The sequence below is a fragment of the Stenella coeruleoalba genome (assembly GCF_951394435.1).
Source record: "Stenella coeruleoalba genome assembly, chromosome: 11".
In the NCBI taxonomy this organism is placed as follows: domain Eukaryota; kingdom Metazoa; phylum Chordata; class Mammalia; order Artiodactyla; family Delphinidae; genus Stenella; species Stenella coeruleoalba.
Genome location: NC_137157.1, coordinates 57,455,442 through 57,479,390, shown reverse-complemented (window position 1 = coordinate 57,479,390; position 23,949 = coordinate 57,455,442). Strand labels below are relative to the sequence as shown.

The window sequence follows — 23,949 nt, the reverse complement described above, 5'->3', positions numbered from 1 at the left end:
CAACGAAGACCCAATGAAGCCAATAATAAATAAAATAAAATAAATAAATAAATAAATTTTTTTTAAAAAAAGAAAAACTATGCTTGGCTTGTTTGAATCACAGTCCTATTAAGGCCCATATACTCCGTTAGATTGTTATGGCTCTTTAAGTTTCCTTTAATCTATGGCTAATCCCACCATCATTTTTTATTTCCTGCCATTTATGTATTATTATTAATTAAAAATTTTTTTAATCAATTTATTTATTTTTGGCTGCGTTGGATCTCTGTTGCTGCGTGCAGGCTTTCTCTAGTTGCGGTGAGCGAGCGCTACTCTTTGTTGCGGTGCACAGGCTTCTCACCGTGGTGGCTTCTCTCGTTGCAGAGCACGGGCTCTAGGCACGTGGGCTTCAGTAGTTGCGGCACACAGGCTCAGCAGTTGTGGCTCGCAGGCTCTAGAGCGCAGGCTCAGTGGTTGTGGCCCACAGGCTCAGTTGCTCCGCGGCATGTGGGATCCTCCCGGACCAGGGCTCGAACCCGTGTCCCCTGCATTGGCAGGCGGACTCCCAACCACTGCGCCACCAGGGAAGCCCCATTTATTTATTATAGAAACTAGATGTTTACCCCCTTGTTTTCCATAGTCTGCTTTTGCTGATTGCATCCCCAGGTGTCTTTTAATGTTTTCAGTCCCCCTGTATTTTCCGTAAATTGGTAGTTAAATATTGATCAGATCAGATTTCTTCTTTCTTTTTTTGTTGATCCCACTTTTTGGCCACACTGCGCAGCATGCGGGATGTGGGACCTTAGTTCCCCAACCAGGGATGGAACCCATGCCGCCTGCAGTGGAAGTGCAGAGTCCTAACCACTGGATGGCCAGGGAAGTCCCCAATCCCACAAGTTTTGATATAACAATATTTTCATTATCAATAAATTATAAATGTTTTCTAGTTACATTATGATTTCTACTTTGAACCATGGATTCACAAACAAATGACAGAAGAGAACATGGGTGATCACACAGTATATTTATAGGGCCAGAATTGAGGGTAGTGTACATCACTTCTCACACCATTGGACAAAACTCAGTCATACAGTTCCATCTGACTACAGCAGAGACTAGGAAATGTAGTCTAGCTGTAGGATCAGGAAGAAAATGAAATCGGTTTGGTGAACATATGATACGGCTTTTACCAGAGTCTATCCTTTTAGTCACCAAATATTCATTTTATTTTTACTCACACGTGTATATAACACACTCACCTCAAGTGAGAGAACCCAAATTCCCATCTAGTTCTTGCATCAAGTTCAACCCAAAATCTCAGAGTGATTTGAAGTCCTCTTCCTCAGTTCCAGATGTGGCTCCTCTATGCCTGCCCACCCCCTCACTTATAGGTACAGAAGAGCTGCAAATACACACTGACACTCAGAAGAGGAAAGAAGGGAAGGAAGACCAGCTGCAGTCAATGGCTCTTAGTGATATGGGCATCCTGCAAGGCAGGCATAGTGAAGTTTCCTGCTGTGCAGCAGAGAATTCCTCTGATTAGACTCTGGTTCTGCTATTTGAATAAACCTTGTTATCTGTATTCTCCAAGGAGCCACCTTTGGCATGGGGTGGGGCGTTTACTTATTCTCTATCCTCATGATTACATCTCACGTAGGCTTTGGAGAATATTCCCTCCTTGGGGCCATACAAGTTTTAGAGCCAACTTTCTATAGTAGAAATTTGGAAGCCATATAGTGGTTTTACATTTGAACTCTCAGAGACAGTTTGTGGTTTCCTTGCAGTGCAATGCTGCAAAAACTTAGAGGAGATTTTTCCTGTCTCTTAATTCAAGAGAGGACACATTCTTAATCTGTGTTTTGCCACAAGGCTGGATATTAGTAAGACTTTTTGATCAGGGCCTTCTCAATTTTATTTCTCACTGTTCTAAGTCTTAAAGCAATAGAGTTTTCCAACAGTTTAAGACCTAATGTTTCTGGACATGTAATTCCCTTTAATATTTGCTTGCAAAAAAAAGCCAGTACTCGCCTGAGCTCATCTCTTTTTTGTAATGCATCCAAAATTTTCCAGTGCATGCCATTTGATTCTTTCCAACCTCTTCCCTTTGTGCTCAATAGCGTATACTGTGTTTTCCAAATTATTACAGGCATCATTTTACCAAGTATTTTGTCATTGTAGAACATGATGTTCCAGATAGTGTCTTTGGTCTCTTAGCTCCACACCTACCCTTTTGGAACATCTTCTCTAATGTCAGATAGGACTACTTTCCTAATCATGTTGTTTCCTGTTATGTTCTAACAGCTGCTGGAGGGAGCTGCAGTGGTAACATTGGTAGCAATGTGATTCTGAGTTTCTGTTCGGGCATCCGGGTTTCAACAGCAGCAGCCTCAGTGCTCAGCAATGGTAGATTCTGGGTAACACCATTTTCCCTTTTGCTCCACTGGCCCTAGAGTTAGTCACATCCTGCACTTACTAATCATTGAATAACCTTATCTTCTGCTCCACTGGCCCTAGGGTTAGTGACTTCCTGCACTTACTAATCATTGAGTAACCTTATCTTCTGCTCCACTGGCCCTAGAGTTAGTGACTTCCTGCACTTACTAATCATTGAGTAACCTTATCTACCCCTTTTTTCTACTCCATCCCTCGTGGCACTTTGTAAATGATTATCTGTATTAAATTCTCTCTATTTGAAATACCCAGAAGTGTTTCTGTTTTCCTAACAGAACAGTGTTTACTGTCTTGTTTACTAACACAAATAGATTGCCATCCTTTGAGCCTCCAGTATAGTTTTCTCATTGCTGGCCACCTGATTGCTAGGTCAGTGCCGTATATTTTGGTTTTTGTTACAGCAGCACACCACTTCCACTATCATAACCCTGGTACCAAAGCCAGACAAAGAACTACAATGAAAGAAATCTACAGACAAGTATCCTGTATGAACATAATGCAAAAATCTTTGATAAAGATTTCTATTCTTTCTATTCTAGCAAATAGAATTCAGCAGCATATTAAAAGGATCATACACCATGAGCAAATGAGATTTATTTCTGGAATGCAAGGATGATTCAATATACAAAATTTGATCAGTGTAATAGCCCACATTAACAAAATGAAGGGAAAGGACTGCATGATCATCTCAGTTGAATAAGCAATCAAATAAACATTCAGTTGCTGGAGAGGGTGTGGAGAAAAGGGAACCCTCATACGCTGTTGGTGGGAATGTAAGTTGGTGCAGCCACTATGGAAAACAGTATGGAGGTTCCTCATAAAACTAAATATAGAATTACCATATGATCCAGCAATCACACTCCTGGGCATATATCCAGACAAAACTATAATTCAAAAAGATACGTGCACCCCTATGTTCATAGCAGTGCTATTCACAATAGCCAAGACATGGAAACAACCTGAATGTCCATCAACAGGTGAATGAATAAAGAAGATGTGGTACATATACACCACATATATATACCATATATACCATTTGCAGCAACATGGATGCAAGTAGAGATTATCACACTAAGTAAGTCAGATATCATATGATATCACTTATATATGAAATCTAAAATATGACATAAATGAACCTATCTATGAGACAGAATAGAATCACGGACATAGAGAACAGACTGGTGGTTGCCAAGGGGGAGGGAATGGGGGAAGTGATGGATTGGGAGTTTGGGATTAGCAGATGTAAACTATTATGTATAGAATGAATAAACAACAAGATCCTACTGTATAGCACAGGGAACTATATTTAATATCCTACAATGAACCATAATGGAAAAGAATATTTTTTTTAAAAAAGCAGGGTCTGAAAGAGATATTTGTACACTCATATTCATAGCAGCATTATTCACAATAGCCAAAATGTGGAAGCAACACAAGTGTCCATCAAGAGATGAATGGATAAGAAAAATGTGGCATATACATACAACGGAATATTATTCTGCAATGTGCTACAGCATAAATGAATCTTGAGGACTTTATACTGAGTGAAATAAGCCAGTTACCAAAGGACAAATACTATACGATTTTACTTTTATGAGGTACTTAGAGTAGTCAAAACCATAAAGACAAAAAGTATAATGGTGGTTGCCAGGGGTTGGGGTAGTGGATAATAGGGAGTTATTGCTTAATAGGCATAGAGTTTCAGTTTTATAAGATGAAAAGTGTTTACAGGATAGATGGTGATGATGGCTGCACAACAACGTGAATGTACTTAATACCACAGAACTGTATACTTAAAAATGGCTAAGGTGGTACATTTTATATTATGTATATTTCAAAACAATAAAAAAGTCCTTTAAGACAGTTGCTTGCCTATATACCAGCAATGAACAAGGGGAATTTGAAGTTTAAATCACAATCATTTACTTTAGCACTCCCCAAAATGAAATACTTAGGTATAAATTTAACAAAATGTGTATTATATCTTTATGAGGAAAACTATAAATTCTGATGAAAGAAATCAATGAAAAATTAAGTAAATGGAGAGATATTCATGTTCATGGATAAGAAGACTCAATATTGTTAAGATGTCAGTTCTTCCCAATTTGATTTATAGATTCAACACAATTCCAATCAAAACACCAGAAAGTTATTTTGTGGATATTGACAAACCAATACTAAAGTTTATATGGAGAGACAAAAGACCCAGAATAGCCAACACAATATTAGGGAGAAGAACAAAGTTGCAGACTGACACTGCTTGACTTCATGACTTCCTGTAAAGCTACAGTAACCAAAACATAGTGGTATTGGTGAAAGAAGAAACAAATAGATCAATGGAACAGAATAGAAATCTCAGAAACAGGGACTTCCCTGGTGGTCCAGTGACTAAGACTCTGCGCTCCCAATGCAGGGGGCCTGGGTTCAATCCCTGGTCAGGGAACTAGATCCTACATGCCGCAACTAAGAGTTCTCATGCTGCAACTAAAGATCCCGTGTGCCGCGACTAGGACCTGGTGCAGCCAAATAAATGAATAAATATATTTTTTAAAAAAAGAAATCTCAGAAATAGACCTACATAAATACAGTCCACTGATCTTTGAGAAAGGAGCAAAGGCTGGGAATTCCCTGGCAGTTCAGTAGTTAGGACTTCACGCCTTCACTGCTGAGGGCCTGGGTTCAATCCCTGGTTGGGGAACTAAGTTCCACAAGCTGCGAGGCACAGCTAAAAAAAAGAGAGAGAGAGAGAGAGAGAGGAGGGAGCAAAGGCAATACAATGGAGAAAACACCATCTTTTCAACAAATGGTGCTGGAACAACTGGACGTCCACATGCAAAAAGAAAATGAATCTAGACACAGACCTTACGCTCTTCATAAATGTTAACTCAAAATGGATCATAGGGCTTCCCTGGTGGCGCAGTGGTTGAGAGTCCGCCTGCCGATGCAGGGGACACAGGTTCGTGCCCCGGTCCGGGAAGATCCCACATGCCGTGGAGCGGCTGGGCCCGTGAGCCATGGCCGCTGAGCCTGTGCGTCCGGAGCCTGTGCTCCTCAACGGGAGAGGCCACACAGTGAGAGGCCCGCGTACCGCAAAAAAAAAAAAAAAAAAAAAAAAAAAAAATGGATCATAGACCTAGGTATAAAATGCAAAATTATAAAACTCTTAAAAAACAACGTAGGGCGTAGAGAATGGACTTGAGGACACGGGGAGGGGGAAGGGTAAGCTGGGACGAAGTGAGAGAGTGGTATGGACTTACATATACTACCAAATGTAAAATAGGTAGCTAGTGGGAAGCAGCTGCATAGCACAGGGAGATCAGCTCGGTGCTTTGTGACCACCTAGAGGGGTGGGGTAGGGAGGGTGGGAGGGATATGGGGATATATGAGGGAGGAGATATGGGGATATATGTATATGTATAGCTGATTCACTTTGTTATAAAGCAGAAACTGACACACCATTGTAAAGCAGTTATACTCCAATAAAGAGGTTTTTTTAAAAAAATAACAGGGGAAAATCTAGATAATCTTGGGTATGGCAATAACACTTTAGACACTACATCAAAGACACCATCCATGAAAGGAATTATTGATAAGCTGGACTTCCTTAAAATTAAAAAATTCTGCTCTGTGAAAGACACTATCAAGAGGATGAGAAGACAAGCCACATACTGGGAGAAAAATCTGCAAAAGACATATCTGATAAAGGAATGTTATCCAAAATATACCGCAGAACTCTCAATTTCAACAATAAGAAAACAAACAAGTCAATTAAAAATTGGGAAAAACACCCGAATAGACACATCGCCAAAGGAGATATACAGATGGCAAATAAGCTTATGAAAAAATGCTCTACATCATATGTCATTAGGAAATTGCAAATGAAAACAACAAGATAGCACTACACGCCTATGAGAATGGCCAAAATCTAGAACACTGACAATACCAAATGCCAATGTGGGTCAACAGAAACTCTCGTTCATTGCTGTTGAGGATGCAAAATGGCACAGTCACTTCGAAGGACAGTTTGGCAGATTCTAGCAAAGCTAAACATACTCTTAGCATACAGTCTAGCAGTCATGCTCCTTGTATTTACTCAAGTGAATTGGAAACTTACATGCACACAAAAACCTGCACACAGATGTGATAGCAGCTTTATTTATAATTGCTAATACCTGGAAGTAATGGTACCTCCAGACTGTGGAATATTATTGAGCAGTAAAAAAAAAGAGTTATCAAGCCATGAAGAGACATGGAGGAAGCTTAATTGCATATCACTAGATGAAAGAAGCCCATCTGAAAAGGCTACAGCTTGTGCCATTCCAACTATATGACATTGTGGAAAAGGTAAAACTATGGAAACAATAAAAAGATCAGTGTTTGCCAGTGGTTAATGGAGAGGAAAGGATGAATTGACAGGTCACAGAGGATTTTTAGGGCAGTGAATCTATTCTGTACGATACTATTAATGGTAAATATATGTCATTATACATTTGTCAAAACTCGTGGGAACTAAAGGCCCAGGCCGTGGAGGTAACACAGGTGGCTGGTTTCAGGTGGAGCAGGATTGTTTGGCCACAGCAGAGACCTCCCAGTCGGCCACAGGAGAGACCTTGAAGGACACTAAGATGCCTGGTGAACAGCAGACGGAGGAGGAGGTGGGAACAGGAGGGGGAAGAGGAGGAAGAGATACAAGAGGAGACTGGTGCTTCTGGTGAAGAGTGAGCAGGATGAGGGTGAGAAGTATGAGATGGTGAAACTCAAGATCCCCATGGACCACAAGGAGGTCTCCAGGGAGGCGCCAGCACCCGTGGCCAATAGGGCAGGTCCACACTTGGGCTGGCCTGCAGCCATGCTTTTGTTGGCCCTCCATGTCGACCAAGTATCCACTGACATGGGTGAGAGGCTCTTCCTGTACACCTAGCACAGCCAGGGCTCCTTGGTGAGACTGGTGCACAGCAAATATGGCCAAAGGAAAAAAAAGAAAGAAAAAACCCTCATAGAATGTATAACAGCAAGAGTGAACCCTAATGTAAACTGTGGACTTTGGGTGATGATGTGTCAATGTAAGTCCAATGATTATAGGGAATGTGCCACTCTGATGTGGGATGTTGATAGTAGGATAGGCTCTGCATGTGTGAGGACAGGGAACTCTCTGTACTTTATGCTTAATTTTTCTGTGAAACTGAAACTGCTGTAAAAAATAAAGTCTGTTTAAAAGAAAAAAAATGAAATGTGGTTTTCAGAATACCAGCTCCAACATCACAGTGGTATATAGAAGGGTGGATTTGAAGCCAAAAGACATAATAATCAGCATACTCTCCATGCAGACGATACAAGAAACCTTGAACAATTTACTTTATTCATCAAGTTCCCAATGTGTGTTATTGCTTTGGTGTGTTTTGATTCCATCTTAATAGTTAAACCCCAGAAGACATTAGCACTGTTTTTTCTGCTGTCAATAATCATGTAGGATTTTTACCTATTTCTCCACTTCATTCCTTCTTACATCTCAGACCTTCCATCTTGTATCCCTGTCCTTTCCTCTGAAGTATATCTTTACTGGTTGCAAACCCTCCTGGGGAGTTGTTTTTTTTTTTTTGTTCGTTTGGTCTGAAAATATTTGTATTTTTCCCTCATTATTGAAAGATATTTTCACTAGCCATAAAATTCCCAGTGGCAGTTATTTTCTTTCATCACACTGACAATATCATTTATTGTCTTCTGGCTTCCATTGGTGTCATTTGAGAAGTCAGTTCTCAGTCCAACCGCTGCTTCTTTGAAGGTAATCTGTTTCTCTGGCAGCTTTTAATTTAATTTAATTTAATTTATTTACTTATTTTGCGGTACACGGGCCTCTCACTGTTGCGGCCTCTCCCGTTGCGGAGCACAGGCTCCGGACGCGCAGGCTCAACGGCCATGGCTCACGGGCCCAGCCGCTCGGCGGCATGCAGGATCTTCCCGGACCGGGGCACGAACCCGTGTCCCCTGCATCGGCAGGCGGACTCTCAACCACTGTGCCACTAGGGAAGCGCTAATTTTATTTTTATTGTGGTAAATGTACATGCAGTGAAATGCATGGGCCTGTGTTGTAGGTCAGTGAGTTCTGACACATGCATCCACCCATCCAACCCATACCCTGGATGATTTTAATATCTGCTGTTATTCATTAGTGTCACTTAGTTTCATGGTGATATGTCTTAAGTATAGACTTCTTTTCCATCTATTCTGCTTTAAATTTTGGGGGGCCTCTTGAATATGTGGATTTTGTATCTTTCATTAGTTCTAGGATATGCTCAACAGTTATCTTTGCTTCATTCTTTCTTTCTGTTTCCAGGACTCTAACCAGTTTTCTCACTTTACTCTCTGTATGTCTTATTTTCTCTTTCATATTTTTCTCTTTGTTGCTCTGTGTTTCATTCTGGCTATGTTCTTCTTATGTATTTTCTACTTCACTAATCCTATCTTCAGCTAAGTTTAAACTTTCTTTGCGTATTTAAAAAGAAAATTTAAATGAAAAATTTCAAATACAATCAAATGTAAAGGATAATGAATCTCCATGTATTTATCATGCTGCTTCAACTAAAAATATGGTCAATTTTGTTTCATCTATACTCCCACCACTTCTCCCAGACTCCCACAGAATTATTTTAATGCAAATGCCAGTCATTATACTCTTTCACTGATGAATACACGAGTATGTATCTCTAAGAGATAAGGAGTATCTTTTTAACATGACCATAATACCATTATTACATCTAGCAAAATTGACAATGATATCTTAATATCATATAATATCCAGTCAGTGTCCAAATCTCCCTTGTTGATTCATAAAAGTCTTTTTCTAGGTAGTTTGATTCAGGATCCAAACAAGGCTATACATTGCATTTGACTGATACATTTCCTAAACCTCTTTTAACCTATAACAGTCCTCTTCCCCCTTTTTTTCTTGCAATATATTTGTTGCAGAAACTGGAATATTGATCCTCTTTTATTCTAGATTCTCATGGTGTTGTTTAACATATTGTCCTGTTTCTCATATTTCCTATAAACTGGTAGTTATATACAGAGTCTTGGTTTTTTGGCAAGAATTCTTTGTAGATAATGCTCTGTACTTCCTACTGTATCCCATCAAGAAGCACATAATGTCTGGTTGTTCCTCTTTTCATGATGTTAAGTTTTATCAGTGTATGCACATGGTGTCAGCTTGATTCATCTATAAGGCTCTTAGCTAATGTTTCTGACAGTCATTGATGATTACTGCCTCGATCAATTATTTCGTTAGGATTATAAAATGATGACAGTATATCATTCCTTCTGCTCTTATTAGCTGGAATTCTTCTCTGAAGAATAATTGCTTCTTAAACTATTTAGTTATTTTATTTAGTTTTTAATTTAAAACTCTATATTTTAATTTCTAGAAACTCTATTTTAAATATGTTAGATTATTTTTATAGTTTCCTGTTTTCTGATATATTTTCAAATTTCTTTTATTTCTTTAAGTATAGTAAGCATAATTATAATCAGTGTCAGGTAATTACAATACTGAATTCTTTGGGGCTCTGTTTCTGCTGTTGTTTCTTCTGGTTCTCATTCACAGTGTCTTATGTCCTTTTGGGTTTAGTGATTTTTCATTATGAGTTACTAACTTCCCTTGGAAAATGATTTGTAGGAGTTCTTTGGTGCCTGGGATGAAGGGGATATTTTTCCAGAGTGGATTTGCATTTGCTTCTGCCAAGTGCCTGGGCCATTATTTTCTCCTCCTCGGAACCACTTAAATCTAAATTTACAGCTTGAATTTTTTTAAAGCCATTTAAATGTTGTGAAATTGGTCTGTAAATTTCTTTAGGGGCCTACTTGTGATTACAAATTCTCCTTTGTTTGGCACTGAGGCAACCTTCCTTGCAGTTCCCTGGAGCTGGGGACCTGGGGACAGGTTCACTACCAGGAGGATTTTCTCTCAGTCTCCACCTCTAGTGCACCTTTTGTCCCATCCTCTAGAAAACAAAAACACATCAACAAAGCTCAAATCTGTACACCGTTGGTGGGAATGTAAATTGGTGCAGTCACTGTGGAAAACAGTATGGATGTTTCTCAAAGAACTAAAAATAGAACTACGATAGAGCAATCCCACTCCTGGGTATAGATCTGAAAAAAAACAAAAACACTAATTCAAAAAGATATGTGCACCTCAACGTTCATAGCAGCATTATTTACAATTGCCAAGATATGGAAGCAACCTAAGCATCTATCAACAGATGAATGGATAAAGAAGACATGGTATATGTATACAATGGAATCCTACTCAGCCATAAAAAAGAATGAATATTTGCCATTTGCAGCAACATGGATGGACTTGGAGGGTATCATGCTGAGTGAAATAAGTCAGACAGAGAAAGACAAATACTGTATGACATCACTTACATCCGGGATCCAAAAAATACAACAAGCTAGCAGACTCACAGATGTAGAGAAAAAACTAGTGATTACCAGTGGGGAGAGGGAAGGGGGAGAGGCAATATAGGGGTAGGGGATTAAGAAATACAAACTATTATGTATGAAATAAGCTACAAGGATATATTGTAAAGCATAGGGAATATAGTCAATATTTTATAATAACTGTAAATGGAGTATAACCTTTAAAAATTGTGAATCACTATATTGTCCACTTGTAACTTACATAATATTGTACATCAACTATACTTCAATTTTAAAAAGAGTTCAAAAAATACATTAAAAAAACAAAGGTTGGGGACTTCCCTGGTGGTCCAGTGGTTAAGAATCTGCCCTCCAATGCAGGGGATGCAGGTTCAATCCCTGGTCAGAGAACTAAGATCCCGTATGCTGCAGGGCAACTAACCCCATGCGCCACAACTACTGAGCCCACACGGCACAACTAGAGAGCCTGCGTGCTGCAACTACTAAGCCCACGCGTTCTGGAGCCCGTGCACCACAACTAGAGAGAAGCCTGCACACCGCAACTAGAGAAACCCGTGCACCACAATGAGGAACCCGTGCACGGAAACGAAAGATCCCGCATGCCACAACGAAGATCCCGCATGCTGCAGCTAAGACCCAACACAGCCAAATAAATAAATAAAAATTTTTAAAAATTAAAATAAAAAAAAAACAAAGGTCAACTCTGCAACTTTGGCAAATGCCTTCCAAGCAAATGTGACTACAGGGTTTTGACTGTCAAAACCCTCTAGGTTTTCTGACTTCATTTAGATTTCGGCCTGTTAATTCTCCACTGTCCTGTTGGCTTTACCATGCTTTCAGAAGGAAGATAATTATATTTTACTCAGCATTTTAAGTTGTTTTTAGTGTGAGGATAACCAACCACGTTGAAGAAAAAAGAAGTCTGTTTAGCTTTTCCAACACAACTTTTTATTTTCGTTGGAATTAATGTCTTTTTCCCCCTTAACTTTCTACATAATGATACTTATCATTAATATATTCCCAGGCTCTCCTCTGGTTAAACAAATCTGTTCTCAATAAGTTCAAATGTATTCGTATTCAATCAGTTTTATTTCTTAAAGAAATCACTCCGAAATCCTTCTGAACTGCTCTAATCTTATGAATTGATCTCTAGTCCTGCCCTACAACTTGGAATCTCCTTTCAGCATCGCCTTGGGGATTCCTTTTGTTTCTCTGTTGTGCAGGATACCTTGTTTCTTGGATTTCATACCTTTTCTGTCTTTTGACTAACATTTGTCCTGGTGTCATAAATCCTCTCCTATCTTTCTGAAGAACAATGCGTGGAATATCCATATTTTGAGACCTTGCATGTCTGAAATTGTCTTTATTCTGGACTCATAATCAGATCATAGTTTGGCTGTGTGTAGAATTCTAGGTTGGAAATAATTTCCTTCAAAAATTTGAAACCATTCTTTCTTGTCTTCTATCTTACAATGTTTTGATAAGCCTAACTGCTCTGATTCTTGATCCTTGTATGCAACTTGTCCTTTCTCTCTAGAAGCTCTTAGAATTGTTTGTCTGTGTCCAGTGTTTTGAAATTCTATAATGATGGATGTGGTGTGGGCCTGATTTGTTTTGCTATCAGTGTGCCCTTTCAATTTAGAGACTCAGTTCTCCATTTCAGGAGAATACTTTAAAATAATTTCTGTGATGATTTCTTCCATTCTGAGTCTCTGTTCTTTTTGTGGAACTGTCATTATTCAGATGTTCAACTTGCTGGACTGATCCTTTGCTTTTTATTAATTTTCTCCTAAGGTAGAGCAAATTTGATGTTCAACTTTATCCTCCAGTCTTTCTACTGAATTTTTATTTCTGCTATCATGGTTTTGATTTCCAAGAGCTCTCTTTTTCTTACCTGAATAGTAGTTACTTTTAAAAATAGATTCCTGTTGTTATCTTACACACACAATATATTATCTCTCCGAGGATCTTGATGGATTTTTTGTTTAATTTTCAGTTGCTTTTTCTCCCTTGCAATTTGTTTCCTCTAAGTTGCTCTTTTTCTTCTTGCTTGTTTTGGTGTCTTCCTTGTACATTAAATACTTTCCTTAAATGTTTTATGATCCTTGGCTGTCAGCTTATATTTTAGAATGAGGATATTAAAAAGCTGATTGGAAAGATTGTGTGAGGGCTGGGGCACATAGGCCAAGGGCCTAATTGTAGGATTCCTTCACCTATTTCTTTAAGAGAAGCCTGATGAGAGTATCTTTGGGATTTCTTTTTGGGGCTGGACAGATTCTCCAGATGAGTTTTTCCAAAGATACAGTCATTTCATGTTTATGTTTGTTTAGGAATCAATTTCACAGGTTTGCTAAATCAGTTACCATTCCTCCATTTGCTTTCTAGCTTCTAAAATGTTGCTGCTGTTGTCTCCTTTCCCTGTCCCTTTGTTCCTACATGGCCTGGAGGATAATACGTGCATTCGCCGCCTGCCCCTCTCCCCCCAGCTCCCAGTTTTCAACTGGAAGTCCTCATTATTTCTTTAGGATGATTTTATTAGACGACAACTGCAGGATCGCGCCGAAAGGTTTTGACAGAAATTACCAGATTGCCCTTAAGTTGTATGTATATGTGAAAAGAGGAATACTATTATATAATAATTGTTTTGCCACAAGTATTAAGCAGCTTTCAGGAGTATTGCGTGCACGCACCCATACGCCTCAATCCTCCGCCTGGCGGCGGCCGGACACAATACAAGAAAAGGCTTAAAAAGCAATTAGAGATGCGCACTACAGCTGGGCGAGGACCGAGAAAAACTGCTTAACTCGGCCTAGCGGGTAGACGGTGCCTCTCTGGAACTGATAGAGGGTGGGAGGGGGTCCGATATCGTTGGTGATTGGTTGGCCTCTCTGACCAATCGTGAGCAGCGAGTGGTTTTGCTAATCGTCGTGATCCACCTCCTCGTGGGCTTTGGAGCCACATTAGCAAATGGGACTAGGGCACATAAGAGGGACAGAACATTTAGCCAATAACACCTTGTGGCGTTGATGGGCGGGGTGAGGCCGCCGCCAGGTTTAGGGCGGAAGGAGTTGTTCTGGATTAGAAGGGGAACGAAAGATGGCGGCGGAAACGCTGCTGTCCAGTCTGTTGGGGCTGCTACTTCTGGGGCTCCTGTTTCCCGCAAGTCTGACCGGCGGTGTCGGGAGCCTGAACCTGGAGGAGCTGAGTGAGATGCGTTATGGAATCGAGATACTGCCGTTGCCTGTCATGGGAGGGCAGGTGAGGAGGCGTAGAGGGGACGAGGGTCCGGGGCAGAAGGGGAAGGGGGAGAAGGTAGAGGAAGAAGGGCAGCTGTGGAGTCTGTGGCGGGAGCCTAAGGAGAATCGGGAAGTTGAGCAGGGGTTTTATGAGGACTCCGGAGGGTCGTAATCAGAGACCCATTCCCTTGGGGCCAGGGCCTGGGAGGGGTGGGGCTTCCCACTGTCCACTTCAGGTCCCAGTTCCTGATTGAAACACTCAGACTCCTCCCCCGTGGAGAAGTGGGAGTGCCCTCGCCCCTCACTCGCTAAACACAGCTGGAGGACTTGTGGTTCTCTCTGTCTTGACTGGGCTCTTCCCCAGGATATGAAGAGGGATCTCGTTGTTCTCCCTGATCCCAACCTCTCTTTGCCTCCCTGCCCCCCGACCCCCACTTCTTTCCCAGAGCCAAGCTTCGGACGTGGTGATTGTCTCCTCTAAGTACAAGCAGCGCTATGAATGTCGCCTGCCAGCTGGAGCTATTCACTTCCAGCGTGAAAGGGAGGAGGAGGCACCTGCTTACCAAGGGCCTGGGATCCCTGAGTTGTTGAGCCCAATGAAAGATGCGCCCTGCCTGCTGAAGGTGAAAGGGACTGGGATGGAGGGAACTAGGGCTTGGAAACTATCTATTTGGGAACCATTGTGCCTGTGAATGAGGAGTGATGGGGAGGATCTGTTGGAGTTAAGAAGGCCATTGAAGGAGTAGGCATATTGTACAGATAGGAGAGAAGCAAAGAATCCTGTAACCACAGATGACACTTTGCTGAATGTAGAGGAGAGTTAGAAGAGCTCAGAATAAGGGTTAAGCTAAGACTAAGGTGCTAAAGAGGGTCAATGTGGGGCAGTAGGGGCACTCCCCTAGAGAAGCCTTCCTGGTAAAGTCACCCCCTCCCCTGTCACTCTCTGCCCAATATCCTATTTTATTTTCATCATGGCACTTTTCATGATCTGAAATCATCTTTTTAACTGAATCGTCCGTTTATTCATTTTTGGTTTGAGTCCTAGCACTAGAACGTAAGTCTATGAAGTCAAAGAATTTATCTTGTTCACAGCTGTATCCCCCGTGGCTAAAACAGTATAAGAGAGTTCAATTAATACTTTAATATTCTATGTTTCCCTGGTCTGAATGCTACAAGGATATCATGGTTTCGTATCTTTATGGACGACAAAGAAGGATTTTTTTTCTTTTTTTGGCTGTGTTGGGTCTTAGTTGCTGCACGTGGGATCTTCGTTGAGGCACACGAGATCTTTCACTGCGGCGCGCGGGCTTCTCTCTCTAGTTGTGGCAGGCGGGTTTTTCTTTTCCCTAGTTGTGGCATGCAGGCTCCAGGGCGCGTGGGCTCTCTAGTTTGAGGCACGTGGGCTTAGTTGCACCACGCTACGTGGGATCTTAGTTCCCTAACCAGGGATCGAACCCACATCCCCTGCATTGCAAGGCAGATTCTTTACTACTGGACCACCAGGGAGGTCCCCAAAGAAGGACTTTTTTATAAAAAGAGAAGAGTGGAAAGCCTCCAGGTGCAAACCACTTAGGCTGTAGAGGTCTCTCTCCAAGTCACAGAAGGCAAACAGGCCCTCCCTCCTCACCGAGAACCTGGAGGATTGAGTGTGGAAGCAGAGGGAGATGAAAAGTAAATGAGAGATTATGTGTCTTGGAGCCAGGAGAGATTCTGGTTCCAAGAAGAGACATCTGTACTCCATCCCCCGATTGTTCATTTTTTTTTACTGTCAGACCAAGGACTGGTGGACATATGAATTCTGCTATGGACGCCACATCCAGCAGTACCACATGGAAGGTGACTCCCGCCTACATTTCTCCTAAGCCCTCAGCAACCTGTCATGGAAGGTGACCTGCCTCCCCAGTTCCCTTCCCTCCTAGTCCTCTGAGGACAGGGTAACCACGCTTCACTGTGCTTTCTCTTGCAGATTCAGAGATCAAAGGTGAAGTCCTCTATCTCGGCTACTACCAATCGGCCTTCGACTGGAATGATGAAACAGCCAAGGTGGCAGGAGTGTGGGATTGGGAGAGAAAGGGGTCTGGGCTGCAGACTGAGAGCCCTGACGAGAAGGGGAGGGTCAGGATTAGCTGACGTGTTTCTTGGGGTTTGGTGGCTATTAGGATAAAGTGCTCTTCTTCCCCCTTGCTGTCTTTCTCACACCCCTCCCTCCTGCCTGATGTCCTCCCCAGGCCTCCAAGCAGCATCGCCTGAAACGCTACCACAGCCAGACCTATGGCAACGGGTCCAAATGCGACCTCAACGGGAGGCCCCGGGAGGCTGAGGTTCGGGTGAGTCTTGGGTGAGGGAAGTTGACACTCGCCCAGTGACAACTCAGATTCTAAGGGAAGAGGGCAGGGTTGCGTGGTATAGTCAAGAGTTTCTCTCCCAGACCCTAAACTCTAAGTTTAAGACTCATATTTCTAGCTTCGCGTCACTGCCTGGATTTTCAGAGGCAGTTCAAGTCAACATTTCCCAAATCCTCCCCTCTGGACCCCCAACCACACTTTTATCTGTGTTTCTCCTTTTTGTCACCTAAGCTGGACATCTGAGTGTCATTATTGACTCTTACTTCTTCAATCGTCCTCCTTTCATCATTTAACGACTCTGCAATGAGGTCGTGCTGGTGTAGGTATTGGGCTCTGCTCTGGGGGTACAGTGGTGAGCAGACACGCAGCCCCTGCCCTCATGGACTACAGTCAGGAGAGGAAGACAGAGATTAAAGAATCACAGAAATGAGCCTGTGATTACAAACTGAGAAGTGATATGGAAGAAAGGAATCAGGGTCAACAACAAAGTCCACTCTCTACTTCTAGACTTCTCTCACAACTCGCCTCTTCTTTCCCATGCTTGGTACCTTCATCTCACTTGCATCACTGCCAACAGCCTCTTAACAAGTGTTCCCCATCCAGTAGTCCTTAACTGAGTTCAGGCAGACAGCTGTATGGTAGGCAGAGTTTCTCAGGTGATTCTAATGTGTATTCACAAACATAAACACCTGTAGAGAACCACGTGACACAAGAATTATCTTCACGTAATACAGATTTGCACATGCAGCTGTGTGCTGGTAAATGCGGAGCACGGGGATCGCCAGGGTAGGGTGGGGTGGTGGAGGGGGAAGCCCAGACGTAATGTTTGCCAGTATCCATGGTATAAATATCCCCATCGTGGCAAAATTCATACTATCACTGTGATGTCAATCATCTTGCGACATCCCTGAAAACTTACCAGTTGGCTCTGGCGAACTGGCCTGACCTGGCTTCGGCACACCACTATGAGCAAGTGTCCCTTCTCTGCCAAGTTCTGGAAAGCCTTCAATAATTATGCCTCACACAAAGGATAGGATCCAAATACTTCAGCACAGGCTGGGGTGGCAGCAGCAGAGGTGGTGGGAAGCAGCCAGATTCCGGATCTGTTTTGAAGGTAGAGCCAAGATTTGTTGATGGATTGGATGCGAGGTGGAGTCAAGTATGACTCCAGGGATTTTAGCTTGAGCAGCTGGGAGAATGGAACTGTCATTTACTCAAGTGGGAAGAAACGGGTTTGGAGGAAGAAACTAGGCTGGTGTTGGACATATGAAGGTCAAGATGCCTATTAGATATCCCAGTGGTGATGGTCAGTTGGTAGTTGCGTCTGTAACTCTGGAGTTCCGGGACAGGGTCTGGGTTGGAGGTATAACATCCTACTGCGTTTCTGTCCCACTGCCCTTCTTCCTGTCCTTTGAACCAGTGAGTCTCATTGTTCCCTCTGCCTAGCGCCATCTTCCCAGAGATCTTTGAATGGCTGGCTCCATCCTGTCAGGTTATATACACCTACGACACCTCCACAGGGAGACCTAACATAGGCACACAGACACACACACCCTTCCGCCTTGATCCTGGTAAACACCTACGGTGTTTTATATTCTTCAATGCATGTATCATTTCCTGAAATTAGTTTATTTTTTGAGTTTAATCTGTCTCTCTATCCCCAGTAGAATAAGCTCCAGGAAGTCAGGGACAATGTCTGTCTCATTTTATGCTGTATCCTCAGTGCCTTCAACAGCGCCTGGCACCAAGTAGGTGCCCAGAGATTCTTAATGAATGGAAGAAATGATGAGCCATTTCAAAGGCCACTTTATTTTACGTGACCTTTCTTGGCTAGCCCAGAAAGTTCATTGTGTTCCCTCAGCGCTTCATACACATGCAACCACGTCCACATATATCCCCGTCTTAGCCTGTTTGGGCTGCTGTAACAAAATACCACAGGCTGGGTAACTTATAAACAACAGAAATTTATTTCTCACAGTTCTGGAAGCTGGAAGTCTGAGATCAGGGCGCCAGCATGGTTGGGTGAGGGCCCTCTTCCAGGTCACAGACTTCTTGTGTCCTCACAAAGGAGCTCTGTGGGGTCTCTTTCATAAGAGCATTAATCCCATTCATGAGGGTTCCATCGTCATGACCTAAGCATCTCCCAAAGGCCCCACGTCCTAATACTATCACAGTGGGCATTAGGAATTCAATATACGAATTTTAGGGAGACACAGACATTCAGACTACAGCAGCCCACAGCATCCACACACATATATGACCTATTATAGCGCTTGATCGTATTGTTTCTTTACTTGTCTGTACCTCCAGTAGGCCGAGAACTGAAGGCAGCTTTCCTCACATCTGCTGAACCATATGCCCTGTGCTAAGCACTGGAGATGAAATGGTGACTGAGAGACCCAGTCCTGCTCTCAGGAGACAGACATTAAATAAAGAGCCACAGGAAGCAGGGAAAACTCGCTGATGGGTGAGGCACTTTTCACAGGGGAGCACACAATAAAGGAACTAATCGAGTCCAGGTCAAGGGGAGGCCTCTGGAGGAGGTGGCCTTTGAACCAGCAGTTGAAGGATGAAGAGTTAGTCCAGCAGCTATAGACCAGTGGGAAGGAGAGGGCGTTCCAGGCGGAAGGTACAGTGAGTGCAAAAGGCCTGGAGGCAGGAGGGATCGATAGCCGTTCCCAGTGACTGGAGGGAATTGTGGGAGATGAGGCTGGGCAGTCTTTAGGGGCAAGGCACAGGTCATGAAGCTCTGTAGCCGTGTTGAGGGGTTTGGACAATCGGAGAAACGAGGGGGCGCCAGTGAAGTATTTTGAGCAGAGTGGTACCATATTCGGTGTTGGTTTTGAAGGCTCGCTCTGGCTGGAGCATAGCAAATGGGTGGGAGACCAGTGAGAAGGTGGTTGCAGTAATCCAGGTGAGAAAACAAGGTGGTCCAGGGGTGAAGACATGTGAATTATTGGAGAGATTTAAGGGGCAAAATCAATATAGTAAGATTCCCAGGTTTCTGGCTTGAGCAACTGGATGGATGGTGATTTGTTTTTGAGATGGGTACAGTGGGAAGAGGAGTAGGTTTGGTGAAGGAAAATGATGATTTTGATGTTGAATACGATGATTTTAGTGGCTGTAGGCATCCAAGTAGAGATATCTGAGGAGGCTGTGGATCTGTGGGTCTGGAGCTGACGAGAGAGATCTAAATAGAACCCAGAGTGCTGGAGCCATCAACATACTGTTAATAATTGAAGCCATGGTATGGATGAAATCCCCCCCCGCCCCCCGCCCAAGAAACAGGATATAGTGAGAAGTGGGACAGAACTGTGAGGAAGCCAGCATTGAAAGCCTGGGCAGAAGGGAGCTTTGCCAAGAAGAAGCGACCAGAAGGGAGACTGTGGTGACATGGAACCCAGGAAGGACATGTCTCAAGGAGGGACTGGTCCGTGTTGTTGGCTGCATCTGAACCTTCAAGGAAGTGGAGGATTAAAAACTGCTTGTGGGTGATCATAGGAATTGTTATTTTAATAAAAGCAAAACAGGAACATGGAAATAAAAATTCAGACTGTAGGGATGGGAACCAGATGAAAATTGGTAAGTCCTCTGCTCCCAGTCTCCCCTGACCAGTCCTTGGGTTGGACTCAATGCCAGAGGTCATTGGCAATCTCCACCAGAGCAGTTTTAGTGGGCTGGTGAAGCTGAGGTGTTGAGGAACATGGTGAGGAAGTGGGAATCTTTGAAGAAGTCTGGCTGTGAAGGGAAGGGAAAAGGCGAGCACTAGTTAGCAGGGCTGTGGGCTTGGGAAAGTGGGACTTTGTGCTTATTGTTTCATGTGTTAAGATGGGAGCGTGTTTAAATGCTGGGTGGACCTAGTAGAAAGGAGGCAAGGCTGAGGTTCAGGAGAAAGAATGAGAAGAGAATGTGGGCAGGGCTGCGATCCTGAGGAGGCGGCTCTGTGCTTGTAACTAGAACAGAAAGATGGCATATTTGCTGGGGAGTCTGGAGGTTTTAGTGGCAGAAAGTTGAGGGCGTTCCTCTGTGGCTGCTTTTATATCCTGATGGGCCACCCAAGTTCGTAGCCTGAGTGACTGAGTGAATCCCCCACTCCGGGGCAGGCCTGGTGAAGTTCCATCTTCCCGGTGCCTCCTTGGCGGGAGCAGTGTGCACAGCGTTTGGTAAAAGTGCAGTTTCCGGGGAGTTTTGGAGCAATCGGTTAGCCATCTGGAATTAAATAAATTTGGATCCCTATCTCAATTCGTACATTAAGTAAGATTTCAGAGAGGTCTAAGATTTTTCCATTAAAATGTTTAATTATGAAACATTTCAAACATACAGAAAATAATGTCAAAGAGACCCATAAATCCACTGCCAAGTTAAACAGATGTTAACATTTTGCCGTATTTGCTTCAGATCTGTTTTTTTTAATAGAAGGAATAAAATGCTAATGATATAGTAAAAGCCACCCTCTCATTTCTTCCCTCTCTCTCCTCTCCAGAAACAACCACAACCATCTCTATGCTTGCTTTGTACTTTTATTAATGCTACACATATCACAGGCAATATATACATTTTGTATTTTAAAATTATACATCGGTATAGTTTTGCTTTTTCACTAATCGATGTTTTTACCATTCTGTGGAGTGACATGGAGATCCAGTTCGATGACTTTTTTAAAAAATAAATTTATTTATTTTTGGCTGCGTTGGGTCTTCATTGCTGCACGGGGGCTTTCTCTAGTTGCAGCGAGCAGGGGCTACTCTTCGTTGTGGTGCGTGCGCTTCTCATTGCGGTGGCTTCTCTTGTTGTGGAGCACCGGCTCTAGGCGCGCAGGCTTCAGTAGTTGTGGCACGCGGGGTCAGTAGTTGTGGCTCACGGGCTCTAGAGCGCAGGCTCAGCAGTTGTGGCGCACGGGCTTAGTTGCTCCGCGGCATGTGGGATCTTCCCGGACCAGGGCTTGAACCGTGTCCCCTGCATTGGCAGGCGGATTCTTAACCACTGCGCCACCAGGGAAGTCCTAAAATGGGTTTTTCTATATTAAAATATGCTGTTGAGATTTTGATAGGGATTACATTGAATATGTATATCACTTAGTGTAGTATTGCCGTCTTAGCAATATTATGTTTTCCAGTCCATGAACATGGAATGTCTTTCCATTTATTTGTATCTTCTATAATTTCTTTTAATAATGTTTTGTGGTTTTCAGTATACGAGTCTTTCACCTTCTTGGATAAATGTACCCTAAGTATTTTTTTTGATGCTATTGTGAATGAAATTTTTTTTTTAATTTCCTTTTTGAATTGTTCATTGCAAGTGTATAGAGATACAACTGATATTTGCATGTTGATTTTATTCCTGCGTCTTTGCTGAATTCATTTATTAGCTCTAACAATTGTTTTGTTTGGGTTCCTTTGGATTTTCTTTTCTTTTTTTTTTTTTCAGGAGAAGGAAGGATTTATTACTTACAGCAAGTACGAAGGACAGGGGGGATCTTTCCCAAACCAGTGTCTCCCCGAACAGCAAAATTGGGGAATTTTTTAGCTAAGGGTACATGCATACTCATGAAGAGGCTTGAGTAGAGGAGATCAGCATAGAATTGGGGCAGAAGTGGGCAGAGTCCAAGCTTTAGTGTATTGAAGCCAGGAAGGTCAGTATCATCATTCTGGCCTCTATCTGGGTGGGGGCCTTAGTTCCTACAGAACTCAAAGACTGTATCAGATTGCTATGTATATCCCTTGAGGAGGAGCTAAAACTGCACCCCAGATGGGACTCAAACCCGCAGTCTTCCAATTGAAACCACACAGCTCGTCTCAGGACTTAATGAAGCTCAGGTTCTTTATGTTTCAGAGCAGAAGGAATTCAGCAAGAGGGAAAGTGATAGGTAAGAAGTAGATTTATTAATATCCTTTGCAAAGAGGTTGCAGGAAAATGAGGCACAAGAGATGGTCATGTCCCAGGTCTCAGGTGAGTTCCTGGGATGGGCCATCAAGTGAGGGTCCTTGATTTTGTGCAGGAAAGAATTCAAAAAGCAAGCCGTAGTAAAGTGAAAGGAGAGATACACATTCCATAGGCAGAATGTGGTCCATCTCAGAAGGCAAGCATGGCCTCCTTTGGATTTTCTATGTGTAATGTCATGTCACCTCTGAAACAGATAAATTTACTTCTTCCTTTCCAATTTGGGTGCCCTTTATTTCTTTTTCTTGCTTAATTGCTCTGGTTAGAACTTCTAGTACTGTGTTAAATAGAAGTGACATAAAGTAGGCATCCTTATCTTCTTCCTAATATTAGGGGAAAGGCTCTCATTCATTCATCATTGAGTGTGACATTAGTGGTGGGGTTTTCATGTATGGCCTTTATCATGTTGAGACATTCTCTTCTCTTCCTAGTTTATCAAGTGATTTTATCATGAAAGAATGTTGAATTTTGTTAAATGCTTTTTCTACGTGAATTGAGATGATCATGTGGCTTTTTTCTGCATTCTATTATATTAATGTGATGTATTATGTTATATAGATTGATTTTTTTATATGTTGAACCATCTTTGCATTCCTGGAATAAATCCCACATAAATCATGATGTATAATGCTTTCAGTGTGCTGCTGAATTTGTTTTCCTCGTATTTTGTTGAGAAATTTTGCATCTGTATTCACAAGGGATATTGGCCTATAATTTTCTTTTCTTGTAATACCTTTGTCGGGCTTTGGTATCAGGGTAATGCTAGCCTCATAGAATGAGGTAGGTAGGCATTTTTTTATATATTCCATATTTAATTCCTTAGTTACTTACATTTTCTCTATAGCTTATCTTTTTCTTTTGTTTAGAATGTCTTAAACGTACCTTTAATTAACAAAATTTTTTTTCAGAACAAACTTTTTATTGAAGTAGAGTTGATTTACAGTGTTGTATTAGTTTCAGGTATACAGCAAAGTGATTCAGTTATATATATTTTTTCAGATTCTTTTCCATTATAGGTTATTACAAGATATTGAATATAGTTCCCTATGCCATACAGTAGGTCCTTATTGTTTATTTTATGTATAGTAGTGTGTATCTGCTAATCCCAAACTTCGAATTGATCCCTCCCCCACCCCCTTTCCCCTTTGGTAACCATAAGTTTATTTTCTATGTCTATGAGTCTGTTTCTGTTTTGTAAATAAGTTCATTTGTATCATATTTTAGATTCCACATATAAGTGATATATGATATTTGTCTTTCTCTTTCTGAATTACTTCACTTAGTATGATAATCTCTAGGTGCATACATGTTGCTGCAAATGGCATTATTTCATTGTTTTTATGGCTGAGTAGTATTCCATTGTGTATATATACCACATCTCTTTATCCATTCATCTGTCAATGGACATTTAGGTTGCTTCCATGTTTTGGCTATTGTAAATAGTGCTGCTATGAACTTTAGGGTGCATGTTTCTTTTTGAATTATAGTTTTATCCGGATATATGCCCAGGAGTGGGATTGCTGGATCATATGTAACTCTATTTTTAGTTTTTTTGTTTTTGT

The 23,949-nt window shown here is 42.1% G+C and overlaps 1 protein-coding gene across 4 annotated transcripts in view; it reads left to right on the top strand.

The window, feature by feature from the left end:
* The first annotated feature begins 13,955 nt into the window (after positions 1-13,955).
* The window catches only part of OS9 (OS9 endoplasmic reticulum lectin), a 29,532-nt gene continuing 19,538 nt past the window's right edge, over positions 13,956-23,949 (top strand). For all 4 annotated transcript variants that reach the window (XM_079937669.1, XM_079937667.1, XM_079937668.1 and 1 more), the window contains exons 1-5: positions 13,956-14,124; positions 14,549-14,725; positions 15,875-15,938; positions 16,069-16,145; positions 16,331-16,429. In XM_079937669.1, coding sequence (XP_079793795.1) covers positions 13,963-14,124; positions 14,549-14,725; positions 15,875-15,938; positions 16,069-16,145; positions 16,331-16,429 — 579 coding nt within the window. In that variant the 5' untranslated portion in view covers positions 13,956-13,962. The remainder of the gene's footprint in view (positions 14,125-14,548; positions 14,726-15,874; positions 15,939-16,068; positions 16,146-16,330; positions 16,430-23,949) is intronic.